Source organism: Euprymna scolopes, chromosome 17, assembly GCF_053919585.1.
Source record: "Euprymna scolopes isolate OS-2025 chromosome 17, ASM5391958v1, whole genome shotgun sequence".
Lineage (NCBI taxonomy): Eukaryota > Metazoa > Mollusca > Cephalopoda > Sepiida > Sepiolidae > Euprymna > Euprymna scolopes.
In genome coordinates this window covers 3469538-3487808 of record NC_136498.1, presented here as the reverse complement: position 1 = coordinate 3487808, position 18271 = coordinate 3469538, and the positions used below count along the sequence as shown (strand labels likewise).

The window sequence follows — 18271 nt, the reverse complement described above, 5'->3', positions numbered from 1 at the left end:
GTCATTAATTTATCAATTTGTAATTCTCTTTGATCCAATCAAGCGGAATAAAAAAAATAGGAACCATTACTTTGGGAATGCCCTTTGTATTATAGATTATTTTTTATAAAGCTCTATCTATAGTACTTTTGATGTGTATGAAGTCTGCTATGTTTGATAAGTTTTGAAATATCTGAATAACAGTTCTTGAAAAGTTCATTTTTGCTATGATGCACTGCTTTCATCAGCTGTTAAAATATACTAAATTATGACTATATTAAAGAGCCTCTTACAATTAAATCCAGCTCTTGGCCTTCTAGTTAAAGAAATGTTATTTTCATGGCAAGTGCTCGACTGAGCTTCAATCTATGGTTCCCACTCCCCACAAAACATTCACAACAACCACTCGTCTAGCTATAACTACAGCCAACAATTTCCCCTACTCTCTGTGCCTAAAACTACACACAAATTCCATAAACAAAAGTTTACTTAGAACTGCCTGCCTATGGAACTTATACTATGGGTGTGCTTTCCAGCTGACTATAGCATGATTGTTTTCAAGTCCAATGTAAACAAATTCTTGATCTGTCCTTTTTAATAATTAAATTCTACCCAATTCCCACCATTACTCCTCATTATGTTGTTGCCTCATCGATATCCTGACACTCATTAACCCTTATCCTCAAGTGACCTTTGGGCCTTGATAAACAGTGACTCCATTGTATATTAAAAACCGAACACGTAAGAGATGGAAATTCTGTTACTGGGCCCTTAAAATCTTAATCTCGAATGACTGTTTGCCTCTGAGAAAAGTTGCATTGATTTTAAAACTCTTCATTGAATCCTACTAGTTTTCACCATTAATGATTATAGTGTTGTCTCATCAGTTACCTAATGCTCATTAAATTTTATCCTCAAATGACTTTTGGGTCTTAACAATTCATGACTCACCAGTAAAACAGAAAGAAATGTGGTCTCCACTCTAACTTGATTCTGATTGGCTAAACAATGAAACACCATTATGCAAATTATGCTTTCATTAAAATGAGAAGATGAAAAACAGCGCCACTTATGTTGAGAAACAATTTTTTTCTATCTTTGAGGACATAAAAAGAAATAGATGTTACATTTTTGTTGAAGATTCTTGCATTTGAGAAACTTGCAGACTTGTTTAAGAGAGTGCTGCTCTTCCAGGAAAAGATGCCCCAAAAATTGTCGCATCGATATTGGTTAGTCTCTTGTGGCTAACAATGTATAACAGTGATGAGAAGAGGATACCGCCAATCATTATCGCCGCCGCCGTCGTTTGCAAATGTGCGATAATGAATTAACCACTTGGATGAATCCACTCTTACTTTTTTGATATCCAACATGAGAATAACTTTATTTTTCCAACATTTTTCAATTCCCAGAAGTTCCTGTTAATTTAAAACAAATGTCGCACACGGAAGACTTTGAAGTTTGATACAAAGTGATGTTATAAAAATTATGATAAAATATATGCAAGACAGGAGGGAGGGTAGTATTAGGTAAATTTTAGATGACATTTAATTTAGCCACCAGTCTATAATAAAAACCAGTGTGTATATATATATATATATATATATATATATATATATATATATATATATATGAAAATAATGATTGAATAAATAACAATGTTTATTAATCCATCAAAAATTTGATAAAGAATTATAATGAAGAAAAATCTATTGATTCAAATTCTGGACCTTCTGGAGTACATTAAATTTATTGGTGTTTTTTTTTTTATTTTACAATAATCCTTTCACACCTTCACGTTAATTATTTGATTTTTCAAATTTTAACAATTTAAATTTATCTATGCCTAAATACAAAATGTAGATTCCATGAACAAAGCTTCTTTAACTCTGTTCCGTCTGCCTGCTTCCCACCTGACTACAACCGGGACGTCTTCAAGTCCAACATAAATAAATTCCTGATAAACCGCCCCCTTAAGTAGACACTTCATTAAATCTCCACACTAACGTACTGTACTTACAATAACCCTTATCCCTGAGTGGTTTCCGGGCCTTGATAAGTGGTGACCACCTTGAAAAAAAAAAAAAGAAAAAAAAAGTTTTTTACGCTACACTATAATCCATTCACACTTGGATTCCAGATTCTTCCTTTGGTTTCGTGGATTACTATTTCATTGATTGACTAGCAGGACCTGTGGAAATTCCACAGGGGAATGATTCATATGTAATATATTGATGCTGGCATTCTGTAGATATTCAGCATAAATGGAGACACATTTTTATTTTCATTATTAATTTTTTTTTTTATTGCTCAGTCTAGTATATTGTACTTTAATCTTTTGATAGGTTTTAATTTAAAAATTATATTAATCTTTGGAATCGGTGTGTGTGTGTGTGTGTGTGTGTGTGTGTGTATATCTATATATAATGGACTTGAGGTAATCTTGTCAGCATCAAAGCCAAACTCTTTGCCAAGAACTTTGCAGCTAATTTTACCCTATGCAACCAAGGCCGCCAACCCCCAGTATTTTTTCCTGTATCAGAAAACACTATGCGGCATACAAATATCTGTGCATGATGTTGCTAAGCTAATATAATAGTTTTCTTTTGTGTGAAAGAACAGATATAAATAAAAAAATTATTGAACACCTGGCGAGATGGGTAACCTCGAAATGGAGATCTGTGTAGGGCTTTTACTTATTATATAATTTTATTTATAAAAGCTCTACATATGAATTGAGCACTTTTCAAAATTATCTTTTTAGTTCAATACATAGGTGGCAAGTATTTTCTGGGTGAATATGCACACATTTCTCTTTATTATAGTGGAGTATTGTTTCTATAAAAATCATGATATATATATATATATAATCTCAATAAACAGGTACTTCAGCAGGTATTAAATACAGGGGTCGTTCCAAATGTAAAACCTATATATTTTTTTAACTCAAAATGTTGAAGAGCTACGAAGATGGGAATGGTTCCATCAAAACGAGCTACCTTTTGTGTTTCAGAATTTATTTTTCTATACAGAATACCATCATTCTCAATACACTTTTGCCAAGAATTCAATGATGCATCTCTGCTTCTGACACCGGTCCATGACAGGGGTTGCTTTCTTAGAATCGGACACTGTCAATATCTGCAACAGAGATTAAACTTTTAGTCATGAATGCATAAGTTCAGTCATTATAACAATGCAATTTGCAATTCCCACTGACCCATTTGGATGGAATTAAAAAAAAAAATAGAAGGCATTATTTTGGAATGTCTCTTGTAAATTATCTTTGCTAATTTGTCCTTTTTATTTTAGATGTTAATTTCAAGATTACTTTGTAAAAGAATTAGTTTTCCCCCCCTCCCCATCTCTTTTTAATGTTACTTTAATTGTTGTAGTTCTCCCCTTCCATTTTTCACATTTCCATTTTTCTCTTTCTAGGGATGTAAAACCAGACAATATGCTTCTCGATGCTCAGGGTCATTTAAAACTTGCAGACTTTGGAACTTGTATGCGTATGGATGTGGTAATTAACTTTTTTTTCTATTTTTTTTTAAATTTATTTCTTTTCTTTTTTTTTAATCTTTTATTTTCTTTTATTTTTTTAATTTATTTTTTTAATTTATTTTATTTATTTTTTTAATTTATTTTTTTAATTTATTTTTTTAAATTTATTTTTTTAAATTTATTTTTTTAAATTTATTTTTTTTAATTTATTTTTTTTAATTTATTTTTTTTAATTTATTTTTTTTAATTTATTTTTTTTAATTTTTTCAAATCAATTTTTTTTTCTTCCATGGATTGTCAGGAACAATTTATAGTTGAACGTATTTACACTGAATATATATATTTTCTTTTCTCAAGTTTTTTTTTTTGTTGTGGTTGGCTACCACAGGAAGTGCAGTAGAATTACTGGTAGGTTGATGGAGGATAACCAAATTATATACAAGAAGTGTAGAACAATTGCGATAGATGAGAACTCAGATGTGTAGAAAGTATATTTGGATGATGCGGCTCTTGAGATTGTCGATTATTGGAGCACAGGATGGAGCTGGTGCTAGTGCGATTGGAAGCAATCGGGTTATGGTTGACTAAAGGAAGAGTATATCTGCTATGGTTGACAAATTGTTACAATGTATGACATTGGAACTTGGCCAGTGAGAGTTGAGGCTAGTATATTCTATACATATGAGTATATTCTATGCGTAGAAATGGTATGAGAATGATACGATGCATGTGTAATGCGAGTCTTGAAGAAAAAGATCTGGTGAATTCATATGAAGGTTTAATCTGGACTGTATAGGGAGATGTGTATAAAACAGGACTCTTCAATAGTATAGCCACATTGAAAGAATGGATGAGTTTTTAAGTCCGTAGATGTAGAACAGTTGAGGTAGCAGGTCCAGTTCATAGGGGAAGGCCAAAGAGAACATAGAAGGAAGTGACAAGGCTGTACTTGAAAGAAAGAAGGATTTGATTAAAAAAAAATATGATTTTTACCAATTTCAATAACAAAACATTTATTGATCCTCATTCAATGCCAAGTGTTCCTGTTAATAAAGAATATGTTCAGCAATATTGAGTATTTTTTTAACTCCATAGTTAGATCCTTCATTTGTGGTATATTGCTGCTGTATTTAACAAAAATATTTCCACTGAAACGTTGCAATTAAAAAGATGAGCATTCTGGTTGGTGATAAACTTGCGTAGTAAAATAATTCTTTAAAAGTTGTTTATTTACATTTTCTCATTTTCCAGAATTACATGGTACGTTCAGATACAGCTGTCGGAACGCCAGATTACATCTCCCCTGAGGTACTTAAGTCCCAAGGTGGCGATGGATATTATGGCCGAGAATGTGATTGGTGGTCTGTCGGAGTTTTCTTATATGAAATGCTCGTTGGTAAGTTACCCTCTTTTTGGAAATTTCTCCAGACAAGGTGTGAAGCCAATTGCTATAAAGAACCAACAAGAATGAAAGGCAGGAAATGCCTATTGACTTGAGTTTTTTTTAAAGACTAAGACTGTAGGGAGGAGTTAGTTCCACAAACTGTTAGAGAGAGAGGATGCAGAGAAGAAATGGTGCGGCTAATTAAATCAGACTTCTTATCAAGAATTCTCAAATGGGACAGAGATTCACCAAAACAAATTTATCAAGAGTACTCCGCTTTTAGAGTGATACTCTTCAGGTTTGGTTAAAATTCATTGATTCTTAAGATTACAAAGAGAATAGTTGTAGGACTTTTGTAATAATTAAGGATGCAATTAAATTGTATTGGCAATTTCCCTTGCAAGTTGGATTATTTCTTTGTTTCTTTCTGTTGAAACCATTTAATTACATTCAGATGAATATTGAGTCAACAACTGAAATTTTAATTTTCTATCTACTACTTAAACACGTACGATATATATATATATATATATATATATATATATATATATATATATATATATATATATATATATCCATACATATATATTATATACATGTGTGTGATATGATTGTATTGCTGTGGTTTCCTAGATGTTAATCCAATGAAACTCTGGTGTTTATAAAATAGTGCTCAATAATAAGTAGAGCAGTATTGTATAATTTTATTTATACAAACATTATTGACTGCATATGAGCATACATGTTCCAGTTATTTCTTTCAAAATCTGGTGTCATCAGGCCACTAGTCTTAACTGGAAACTAGAAAATGATACTATATATATATACTAGCAGAAGTACCCGTCGTTGACTGGGTTCAAAAACAGCCTACAGAAAATGGACTGTGATTGATGAAAGTATGATAGGTTATGAAAAGGAGGGGGCTGTAAAGATATAGGTTTTGATACTCAAAATTTTTACCTTAAGCAAAATATGATGAAAATAAAGATTTTTGTGAAAATATGTATATATCAACTTTGTTTTCATTCATAGCCAAGAGCGACCAACAAAATGATGTTTCCTTACAAAGAGAAAATGTTATATATAATAATATAAATATACAAGAAATAAATGTTACCATAGTCAATAAAAGTTACTTATTTAACCCTTATCCCTGAGTGGCTTCCGGGCCTTGATAAGTGATCACTGTGTAAAAAAAAAAAAAAAAAAAAAAAAAAAAAAAGAAAAGTTCATTGGTTTGTATTTTTAAGTAGTTTCTAAAAACATTTTTTTTTTTTTTTTTAAATTCACGAACCGGTTTAAAAAAAAAAATCAAAATGGCAGCGACTTTGAAATGGAGAGCCCCGTTTTCAATTTGAAGGAGGGGCACCTGAGCATTCTGTGTTAACAATTTAAGAGAGTTCCGTCAACGTAAGGAATATTTATAAACATATTTTAATGTTTCCCATTATTTTGTGCTTGAGGAATATTCGATTATGGCATGTGTAGTTTATATAAAAATTCATTTAAGTAGTTATCGCCTCAAATTTCGTTTTAATTTCGGTTCGCTGAAATTATTTCAAGTAAAGAGCATTAAAAACTATTTCAAAACAAAAAAAATCATGAACTGAACTTTTATTGACTATGGTAACATTTATTTCTTGTATATTCATTTTTTCAGGTAGTCGTTTGTTGGCTTTTCTACTAAACACTCTTACTAAATATCGACAAAATATCGAAAAACAAAGAAACAAAAACAGTTTTGAAAAATAATGAAGCTTTACTTACTTTAGTAAAATAATCCGAAACAGCAAAATGGAATATTAAAAAAGTAAACACGTAATTACTTTAGTTTTTCAAAGCAAAGAATCGATATGAATAAGAAGAAAATAGCACCCTTTTCAAGCAGAACAACTTCTTTTCAGTTTTACAGAATTGAACGGTGTAGTATTGCACTGTCTGATTCAGGGTTGTACTATTGTAATGTAAAGAACATGCAGAAAGGGTTGTAATCAACTGAATTCCTTCTAGTACACTGACAAAAAAAAAAAAAAGCTTAAACAGATATATAAATAAAAATAAAAAGGTTATGTAAATGTTTTTAAAAAGACATGTAGTCACGTGAGCAGGATTTTTTTCCATCTTTTGACATGATAACAAGTAACGTTCTTATTTTTTATTATTTATCTATTTTCGAGAGAGTCCCACGTGCAAGTGGAGAAGGAAAACAACAGTTATGCAAAATTTGTGTTGAGAATTGTTTAAAGTTCCGACTTTTTTTTTTTTTTGGCTTTCACTTTAATAAGAACGTGAATTTATGAGGTGAATTTATTCGACAAAAATATGATTCAACTCAAAAAAAATAAATAAAAGCTAACGTGAATTAAGATTAAAGTTAAGGTATTATTGTGGATCCTCACCCCTTTTAAAAAACCTTGTTAAACTTTGTGGCATATTTACATTCTATGGAGGTCAGGCGCGAACAAACACCTAATAATTTTATTATACCATATTTCTTCAAACTGAAACATAATTATCAAATTATACTTATGCAAATAGATATGAAGTCTTTGTTCAAGTTTGTGCCATATTTCCATGGAGTACAGGCACAAACGCAGACCCCACAATTTTATTATACCATCCCTATTTAAGTTAAAACATACTTATCAAAGTATTATGTATATCTAATCAAAAACCCTTGTAAACGTTTTTTTTTTCTTTCTTTATTTCCATACTTTGTGGACCAGGTGCGAACGCAGACCCCACAATTTTTATGAACCACCATTCTGCCAGATCAAACATACCCATTCCTGATCCTCGATACATCTATCATTATATATAATCAGTTTTTTAAAGTAGTCAACAATATAGGAGCCTATTTGTGACCAGACACACACACACATACATACATACGCACACACACACACAGACGTTCAGCTTTATATTATAAAAGATATATATATATATATATATATATATATATATATATATATATAAGAGCAAATAGTTAATAAAACATGTTAAAAACACTTTGAAAAAGAGGTAAAAACATATTTCATTTAAAAAGGAAACACTAAATAAGTGGATAGTCCTTAATCCACGGAGTTTCGAAGAAATACTTTCCTTCTCATCAGAGGCTAGGAATTAGCAAAATGCGGGATCGGATTTTGCATGCAAAAGTTTACTTCATTTAATCACATAAATTAATATACAAAAGTATTAATTTATGCGTAAACTTTAAGTATTTACTTTGACAGTGCTCAATATGTAGGTAGAGCTAGGTAGTAAGTTATAATATATATATATATATATATATATATATATATATATATATATATATAACCAAGCTTCTATCTAAAAAAAAAAAAAAAAAAAAAAAAAAAACTCCCTACTTTTGACAAGCTTTTGGGTCTGACCTCCACTCCTGACCTAAAATGGAAGACTTATATCAAATTGGTTGCCAAAGTTATGGTTGCCTCATTCTACTGCTCTCCAAGGTATTTAACTCCTGATGTAATCCTTTACCTATAAAAGCCAGATACATCCTAAAATGGAATATTGTTCCCACAACTGGACAACAGCTGCTTGGAATATCCTGCCTTGATGGAGTTCAAAGCCAGCTTGAAAACTTAGATGTCCTTTTCTTGTTCCTGTAACCTCGTTCCCACAGAAAAGATGTGAGCCTGTCCCTGCTCTATTGTTTTTTTTGTTTTTTTTTATGCTCATCTGAGCTTCAATCTATGGTGCCATCTTATCAAACCTTCTCAAAAAGCACTTGTCTAGCTACAACTACTATCAACAATTTCCCTTACTCCTTATCTGTGCCCAAATCAAAATGCAAATTCTATGAACAAAGCTTTTCTAGAACTGCCTGCCTGTGGAACTCTGTTCTTTTGGCCTGCTTCCCAACTGACTATGTGATTGTCTTCAAGTCTAATGTAAACAAGTTGGGCCGTTCCTTTAAATAATCAAATTCTATCCAATTTCCACCACTGTTGTCCTGGTAACCGTACGCTCATTACCCCTTATCTTCGAATGGCCTTTGGGTCTTGATAAGTGGTGACTCCCTTATGTGTGTGTGTGTGTGTATATATATATATATATATATATATTAGGCTAAATTACATTGACCAAAGTTTTATTTATTATATTGCTTGTTTTGTTTTTTTTAATTGAAGACTTTAATATATTTTTTCTGGACTGTTTTTGTCTATTGCCAATGAAACAAAAATTCTGAATCTTTGGACTATGGCCTCATTAGGAAATCAAATTTTGCTTGAAAATAAAATAAAAAGTTGTAAGACAGCAAAAAAAAAATTACAAAACCCAAACAATTCACTTTAGTTACATTTTTCTCTCTCTATCAGTATATATATATATATATGTGCGTGTGTGTGTATAAGATGAAGATTATTAACTCTTTACTCCCAAATTGTACTTTCGAGTCACCTTTCAAAAAAACTACCTGTATTGGGAATATTTCTTACTCTTATGGCTTGTCAGCCCAACTGGTCTTATGCATGGTTCAACAAGTGAATGAGGGCTTTGTTTATGTTCGTGATTGTTGCATGCTAACTTCCATCACACAAGTGTTTTATGATGAAAAAATTTATTTATTGCATAAAAAAATTCTGTCCGTAAAGGGTTAAATAATAGTTCCCTTTTGTTCTATGCATAATCCATTTGGTATTTTAATCGAATGAGTGTACAGAAGTTCTGTTTTCATTTGTTTTGTTTTTTTGTTAATATTTTCACAAATACATTATGGTTCCAAAGTCATTGTGTGGATGGATCAAAAATTATTGTAAAATAAAAATGAGTCAAGAAATCTACGGAACAATAAACTGTTTGGAAAATTGCAAAAATAGAGAAAAAGCTTCATGAAACAAAAACTGTTATTTGACTTGTTGTTCTAGTGGTCTCCATCAATTCATTGTTATACAGCTTCCTATTCCAATAGCTTCTTTCCAAGGACTGCAATGTTGTAGAACTCTCTTCCTGCTCACTGTTTCCTATACCCTTCAATAGGTATCTCCTGTCTGTACAATAATCATCTTTTGTTCTGGTTAGCTCCTTACATCGTCTCAAGTAATTTCTATAAAAATAAATTTACACACATGCACAATCTTCTCTGTATATAAAACAGTTTCTGTGTGATGTTTTTGCATTACTTATAGAAAGAAAGGCTAGCAAATTAATATAAAAATCTAAGAAGTTTATTCGTGTGTAAAATTTATCAGGAAAGTCAATGGAAGTGTTCTTGAATCTCCATGTGCCCTCCTAACCTAAGTGAGCTATGGTTGGGGAACCACCTGTTGAAATTCATATTATATGTATTAAATTCTGAATAAGATGATGGAAATTAACCTGAATCTCTACATCACCCATGTATGACGAATATCTATGTGCTCCCACATTATGTACTGTTATATTTGGCGTAGGTACTCAATCCCCACCCAAAATAACATTTGTAGCAAGAACCTGCCTAACCACAACCATAGCAAAGAACTTTCCTCCCTTCTTTCACTGTACCAAAGACTAAGCAAAATTTTGATGAATAAAGTTTCTTGCCTAAAACTTTCTTTCTGTGGAATAAAATACTGCAAAGCTGCTTCCTGAACAGTTATAACATGGTCATCCTCAAGTCTAATGTAAAAAAATACTTGTTGAGCTTTCCTCCTGAATAAATAATTACTCTCCAAAAATATTCCAATAATGTTGCCAGTACTGAGCATTGAACCTTCAAGCTCCAGAGAATGTGTAACTTAGAACTGAATTTAACCAAGTACTTTATCCAATGGGAGGTTGCATCGCCTAAAATGTTGTGCAAATAGCACTGGAGATGAGAACAGTAGTTTGAACAATTCAGATAATATGAATTATCAATCCTCATCTCAAAAATTCAGAAACATAAAATGACTAAAATGTTTTTTAATCCTTCATTTTCAGGTGATACTCCATTTTATGCAGATTCTCTCGTTGGTACCTATGGGAAAATTATGGATCATAAAAACTCACTGCAATTTCCAAACGAGGGCGAAATTTCTGGCCAGGCTAAAAATTTAATATGTGCCTTTCTTACTGACAGGTAAATCACAAAAAACACTTTTTGTCATTTTCTAATTATCCCCTCCTTATTAACTCTCTTTTAAAAGAAGGTAATGTATTTCAGTAACATACTGCTATAATAGAATGTCTTATCCTTGCAAGAAACTTTTTAAAAATAAATAAAACTAAATTGATTTCTTCATTAGTGAAACAAAATACCTTGAAATAAAGTTTCCCCAGTGAATAAAACAATTTTCCTTTTTAATGCCCCAACAAAGGAGGGATTAGACCTAGTAGTTCACTCCCATTCGTTTGTTCATACTTTTTTCAATAATCACGCCTCGGATTTTAAAAGATTTTTGCACAAACATTAGTCATGGTGACAGTAAATTTTTGCCAGAATGGATTTTCCAGGATGACTCTGGTCCCCCCCCTCCCCAGATGGCATTATAGGGGTAAAATTGCCCCCAAATTATTCGTTTGTTTGTTAGCCATTTTCTCAATAATCATGCCTTGAATTTTTTTTTGAAATTTTACACAAACATTAGTTATGGTGAAAGTAAATTTTTTGCTCATGGGGGAACCCCATATGCTCAGTTTGTTTTTCTTATTAATTAAATATACTGCTGAAACATTGTATTGAAAACATTAAAAACTAAATAAAAATGCTATGTTTTAAACATAACTGACTGATAATTGGAATCTTTTAGAGATGTTTGGATATATTGAGGGGAAGGGGGTATTAGGTAAAATTTGTTATAAAAAAAGTGGTTTAAAATTTTATATTTTAGAAATGATAGTTGTGATAGGTATTTTATTTTTGTTAATTAAATAATTTCTTTTTTTCAGAACTGTGAGATTAGGTCGAAATGGTGTGGAAGAAATTAAAGCTCATCCATTTTTTGTGAATGATCAGTGGGATTGGGATAACATCAGACAGAGTAAGTAAAACGATTTTTGCTGATCGTGCAGTATAATTAGATTTAAAATAAATGCATGTAAAAACACTATTACATATTTGCATATTATGGCAAAATTAAAATTATGAGAAATAATAAAGTAGATCTTCTAGAACAATGAAAAAAAAAAAAAAGTTAATGGTCTGCCATTTTCTATTTTAAAATTGTAGGTTTTTATATTTTGTCAATCATAGACTGCATTGACCTCCTCTGGGTTTTAAGAACTTTTCAACATTAAGTAATACGATAAAACTTGATAATTGGATAAATTTTATTTTTATATGTAATTTGTCTACTCTATCATTTTTCATAATTTTTGGAATTTTTACTAATTTCGACTTTTCATGTAAATATGAAATAGTGTTTTTTTTTTTTACCTGTCATGTATTTGAAATAGAATTATTCTGCGCATCAACATTTTCATTTCATCAATGTTTATTCTCAACATCAAACATCTGTATACATGCACCTCTCATTGTAAATACAGGGTAGAGCGATAAATTTGTCGTCCTAAAGAAAAAACACAACAGCTTTATTTCCAAACTTTTATTGAAAAAATCGATTCAAGTAACTAGATTATGTAGTAGAGTTGACATCTATTCAGTGTAGCCGCCTTCAGCCTCAATCACCACCGCAAGTGTAGGCGGGAGCTTGGTGAATACTAGGCAGATGGCAGCAATCAGGCTGTCTTTGATGCTGTGGGAAGTGATGTTGGTGATGTTCTCACCGTATGACCAAAGTAGTCCAGCAGGCTCAGGTCTGGGGAGGAGGGGACCAGTAAGAGAAGGGTACAAAGCCAATAGCACTTCTTCTGAAGCCAAGCCTGGTTCACTTTGGACTTGTGGACCAGTGCTGAGGCCTACTGGCACACCCAGGGTTTGCCAGTGGCCACCTGATTGCACCAGGGGATCACGACAAATATATTGATAGAATCTGAAATTTATGAACCTATCAACTGCTTGGGCTTAGATATTCAGCTAACGCTGATGAATATTGATTGATTCAATTTTTTTCTGTATGGAGCAATTCAATGACGTATCACTGCTTCTGACAGACATTTGTGATAGGTTACTTTTTTAGTCTCACACCGTTAATATTTGCAACAAAGAAATGAACCTTTCAGGCCATGAATGCATAAGTTCAGTCATCGTAACAATATAGTTTGCAATCCTCTTTGATCCATCTGGGCACAATAAAAAATAGGAGGCATTACTTTTGGAATGCCTCGTGTAAGTAATGTCCTATTTCAAGATACATAGTACTTCGATTTGACTTTGTTACCACCTCGCATAATGTGAACCAGATGTTGGATTTTAGGAGATCTAAACATATCTGTGGTTAGATTATTAGATTAAACCCTATTCTGTGGAGGTACAGTAGAAGCCAGTAATTGCTGCTCGCTGTCTGGGATTCACGTTTAAAAGTACATTAATGAATCAAAATTATTGTGGATTTATCAAATTTGTTTAGCTGCGAAAGAAGTATATCTTATTTTCAATTTAAATAAGTGTGTGTGTATGTATGTATGTATGTGTATGTATATATATATATATATATAGAGAGAGAGAGAGAGAGAGACAAGTGTTATTAAAAAGCACAGAATTTTTCTGTTTCACTATTTTCTTTTTTATCTTATCCAATCTCCGAATAATTTTTTTTTTTCTTTTTTTTTTTTTTTTTTTTTTTCAAAATTGTTCAGGTTGGACCCATAAGTTTCTTTAGCGAGCACTTTCGATAGGAATACTTCCATCATCCTCAGTCATATTGTGATGTAAAAATTATGTTTAGAATTAATTAATTAATAATTATAATTAATACATATTTTTATCAAGGTCACACAAAATGCCTGAGGATGGTGGAAGTATTCCTATCGAAAGAAACTTATGGATCCAACCTGAACAATTTTGAAAAAAAACACAAAAAAAAAAATTATTCAGAGATTGGAGAAGATAAAAAAAAAATAGTGAAACAGAAAAAATCCGTGATTTTTAATAACACTTGTCTCGATGAGTATATGCTGCCTAAATATACCCCATATCTATATATATAAAAATGTAATTCTTGGTTCGATCAAAGTCGATAGAACCATATTTCTACATTACCAATTTAATTGAAATTTTCAGAAAATTTATCTGTAAAATCAAGGAATATTTGCATGTTATTAAAATGAACTGAACTCCAATCTCTGGTCCCCCCTCGCCAATCTTTCACGAAAAACACCCGTCTAGCTGAATCCACTGTGAAAAATTTCCCCCCCTCTATATCTGTGCCTAAATCAAAACGCGGATTCCATGAACAAAGCTTCTTTCTTAGAACTGCACGCCTGTGGAACTCTGTTCCGTCTGCCTGCTCCCACCAGACTACAACTTGGATGTGTTCAAGTCCAACGTTAACAAATTCCTAATGAACCGCCCCCTTAAGTAAACACTTCATCAAATCTCCTCACTAACGTAATGTACTTGCAATAACCCTTATCCCTGAGTGGCTTCCGGGCCTTGATAAGTGGTGATCACTGTGTAAAAAAAAAAAAAAAATAAAAAATAAATAAATTAAGATTGTTAAGATCGCAAATTATAAAAATATATTAAATAAAATAAAAATATTTTTTGTAACTGCGAGACTGTCCGCCATTTCATTTCCGGTAGAAATGAGCCTTTCACGTGCACCACACGTTGACGACTTTCGAATTACAACATTTAACTATCTAATTAATAGATGGGTTAAAAAAAAATCCCTATTTTTTAAATTATATATATATTTTTTTGTACTTTAACCTTACAATTGAATAAAAAAAAACATATCATAAAACTTTAATTAAACTTGGAAATACGATTTAAAAAATAGCGCGGATCAGTAAGTGCACTGGCACCATTTGTTTATCTTAATTTTTTATTTTTAAAAGCTTTCCTAGCAAAGCCTACCTAAAATAAATTTGTCTAATTCTTAATTTCTTGTTATTGAAAAAAAAAAAAAAAAAAATAGCATCCCGGAATTTTGATAAAATTTTCCATTAAGGCCCGTTGTCAACGTGTGGTGCACGTTTTTCTTTGAATAATAAAAAGTTACTAAACATTTAAAGGTTTTTTGACAAGGCAGTTTGATACGCGAGTGCACATTTAACAGCCTTCGTTTATGCTCGTGTGTAGCGTAAACAAAGGCTACGTTTGTGAAATGGAAAATAGTCCCAGAGTTCAGGGGTTATTACCATGCAAAAGAAATCAAACAAAAAACTTTTTAGCCAAGAAACACACAGAAAAATGCCCCTCTCTCAGGTGGCCAGAAAGTGGGTGCTCATTCTAAGTTAAATTTAGATTGAAAAGTGATCACCCACTTTTCGAAAAAGTAATTTCTTTTTTTTTTTTTTTTATTACATTTTCACCCCAAACAAGGCACATTGCCACTTTGGTGTAGGGGGCTACTATCAGGGGAAAAATCTACTGGGGTACTATGTAGGGATTAGGGCAGCGAGATGTTAACTTTCTTTTTGTGACGGAAACGGTTTGTAGATTCGTTTTTAGTACACCGAAATACACAATAAAATATTTTGTTATATACGCGCATGAGACGGGCTTTAAAGTAAAATAATACCAGATTTTTGGGGCAGATTAGCCATTTAGTTGTACAAATATCCTCAAACCAGGTAATCACTAAAAGGGACTCTTAAAAGTCGTCACCTGTATCGAGCAAAAGTTTAAAACCACTGATTATATGTCAGCCTATGTCACAGTAAGATATATTGAGTGAGTTCCTAACAGTATTTTGTATAGTTTTTTAGTTTAAACTCATTTTCCCAAAATTTCCCCAAACTTAACATGTTCGATATAGTCTGCCGCCATTTTTATTTTTCAAATATACCGATAAACATTGCATGCTTTTGAACCGATTATACATTACATAAAAACACTACAATCTTATCCAGTTAGGTAGAACATTTACTTTTCTTGCCTTTGATAACATTTATTTGTTATATATTTATTTTTTGACAACTTTTTTGTATCTGTGTTTAGTAATACGAACCCTTTTCATTTAAAAACGTTTAGTCAGCTCGAAAAAGTGTTTATTGGTGTATTTAAAAGATATAAATGGTGGCGGACACTGTTGATTACGTTAAAGTGAGTTAAAACTAAAAAACTATACAAAATACTGTCACAAACCCACCGATTATGTCAGCCTATGTCATGGTAACATATATTTGGTGGGTTTTTGACACTGTATTGTATAGTTTTTAGTTTTCAACTTACTTTCCCAAACTTAACGTATTCAACAGAGTCTGCAACCATTTCTGTTTTTTGAGCCGATTAAACATTTTACATTACATAAAAGCACTAAACAATTATCCAGTTAGGTAGAAACGTAACTTACCTTACAACTTTTTCGAATCTGTGTATAGTAACCCCCCCCTCCCCATCACTCAAATATTAATTACTAACTCACATTTTTGTATACAGAAAACAAAACAAAAAAAACAAAACATTTAGCGTTTCAGCATTTTTGCTACGTTCAGCTTTATCCACTGATTGTTGGTCGAGCTCAAGCCATTACGGTAATCCTGAGGATCAGGATCCAATTCTGCAAGAGTACCATTTTTTTTTAATTTTCGTTTTTTAACTTTTTGGAGTGGATTGCTGTACTAAGAATATAAGAAACATGCATTTTCTCTCTTTATTAGAATTTTCCATTACACCAAATTGAGCCACAGCAACGCGTGGCAGGGTACAGCTAGTATATATATATATATATATATATATATATATATATATATATGTGTGTGTGTGTGAAATTACAAAGATTATTATAAATATTTTTAAAATTTGAACCTTTCAAGATAATAAAAAGCTCAATGTACTAAATAGAGCACTTCAAGAAATAGGAAAAATAAAATTGAATAAACAGTATTTATTGATTTATCAGATTCAAACAAGCAATTATATTCTTGAAAAATCTTTAATCCATAGATTTTCAAAGATATGCACTTTTCATCTGAGGAAAAGCAATAGTAAAGAAAAATGTATCACTGGTTTGCATATATTTGAATATATATATATATATATATATATATATATATATATATATATAAAAATATAAGAAACGTTTTTGAAAAAAAAATTTTTTCTGCGATTATAATTCCTTGTTTGAATTTGATGACTATTGCTTCAATTTTGTTTTTCATCTATTTTTCGTATTTTTTATTTATACGCTTTAAAAATAAATATGGCAGTTTATTGTATAAATTATTATTAGAATAAGAAGGAATATTTCTGAAAAAAATTCTTTCAATTGCCTAGTAGAACAAGAGTCTAAAGAGCAGAGTATATTTTAATGTATTAGTAAATTCATTAATACAATTAAAATAAAAGAAAACAGTGCTTGTTGTAAAAAAAAAAACACCCAATATTTTTGCTGATGAGGAGACTGTTTTAAAAAAAACTATCATAAAATTATTGTCCAAGACTCACTGTCTCTCACAATAAAAACATCATTTCCGAAACGATCGTACAATTTATTGATTTTGTTTTGTTCTTCCTTATGAAACAGATTTTTAATTTTAATTATACATTATCAATCATCTTGCTCAATATTATATGTGTGTGTGTGTGTGTGTGTGTGTGTGGAAAAAGGAAGTTTCATGGGAGTATGAAATTCACAAGCAGTCCCCCAGTTGCATGTATAATCCAGCTTGGGGAGATGACGATGTTAGGCTTTTGCAACTTTTGTAAGTCGATGTCCTCCTACATTCAGCGTCTGATATTCCAAAATGGTCGCCCATCTGGTATTGAAATATGAAAACTAGAGGAGGTAGATTTTCGATGTGAAGATTTAATCATTTTTATAAAATAAATAGGCATTCTCTGATTTTCAATTTGAAGATTTTTTTAATATGATTTTTATAAAATAAATAGGCATTCTCTGATTTTCAATTTGAAGATTTTTTTAATATGATTTTTATAAAATAAATAGGCATTCTCTGATTTTCAATTTGAAGATTTTTTTAATATGATTTTTATAAAATAAATAGGCATTCTCTGATTTTCAATTTGAAGATTTTTTTAATATGATTTTTATAAAATAAATAGGCATTCTCTGATTTTCAATTTGAAGATTTTTTTAATATGATTTTTATAAAATAAATAGGCATTCTCTGATTTTCAATTTGAAGATTTTTTTAATATGATTTTTATAAAATAAATAGGCATTCTCTGATTTTCAATTTGAAGATTTTTTTAATATGATTTTTATAAAATAAATAGGCATTCTCTGATTTTCAATTTGAAGATTTTTTTAATATGATTTTTATAAAATAAATAGGCATTCTCTGATTTTCAATTTGAAGATTTTTTTAATATGATTTTTATAAAATAAATAGGCATTCTCTGATTTTCAATTAGAAGATTTTTTTAATATGATTTTTATAAAATAA

At 31.0% G+C, this 18271-nt stretch overlaps 1 protein-coding gene across 1 annotated transcript in view; it reads left to right on the top strand.

The window, feature by feature from the left end:
- The window catches only part of LOC145296653 (rho-associated protein kinase 2-like), a 407811-nt gene that overhangs the window by 294438 nt on the left and 95102 nt on the right, over positions 1 to 18271 (top strand). Inside the window, exons 7-10 of the mRNA XM_080142590.1 lie at positions 3418 to 3502; positions 4735 to 4879; positions 10796 to 10934; positions 11744 to 11835. Coding sequence (XP_079998716.1) covers positions 3418 to 3502; positions 4735 to 4879; positions 10796 to 10934; positions 11744 to 11835 — 461 coding nt within the window. The remainder of the gene's footprint in view (positions 1 to 3417; positions 3503 to 4734; positions 4880 to 10795; positions 10935 to 11743; positions 11836 to 18271) is intronic.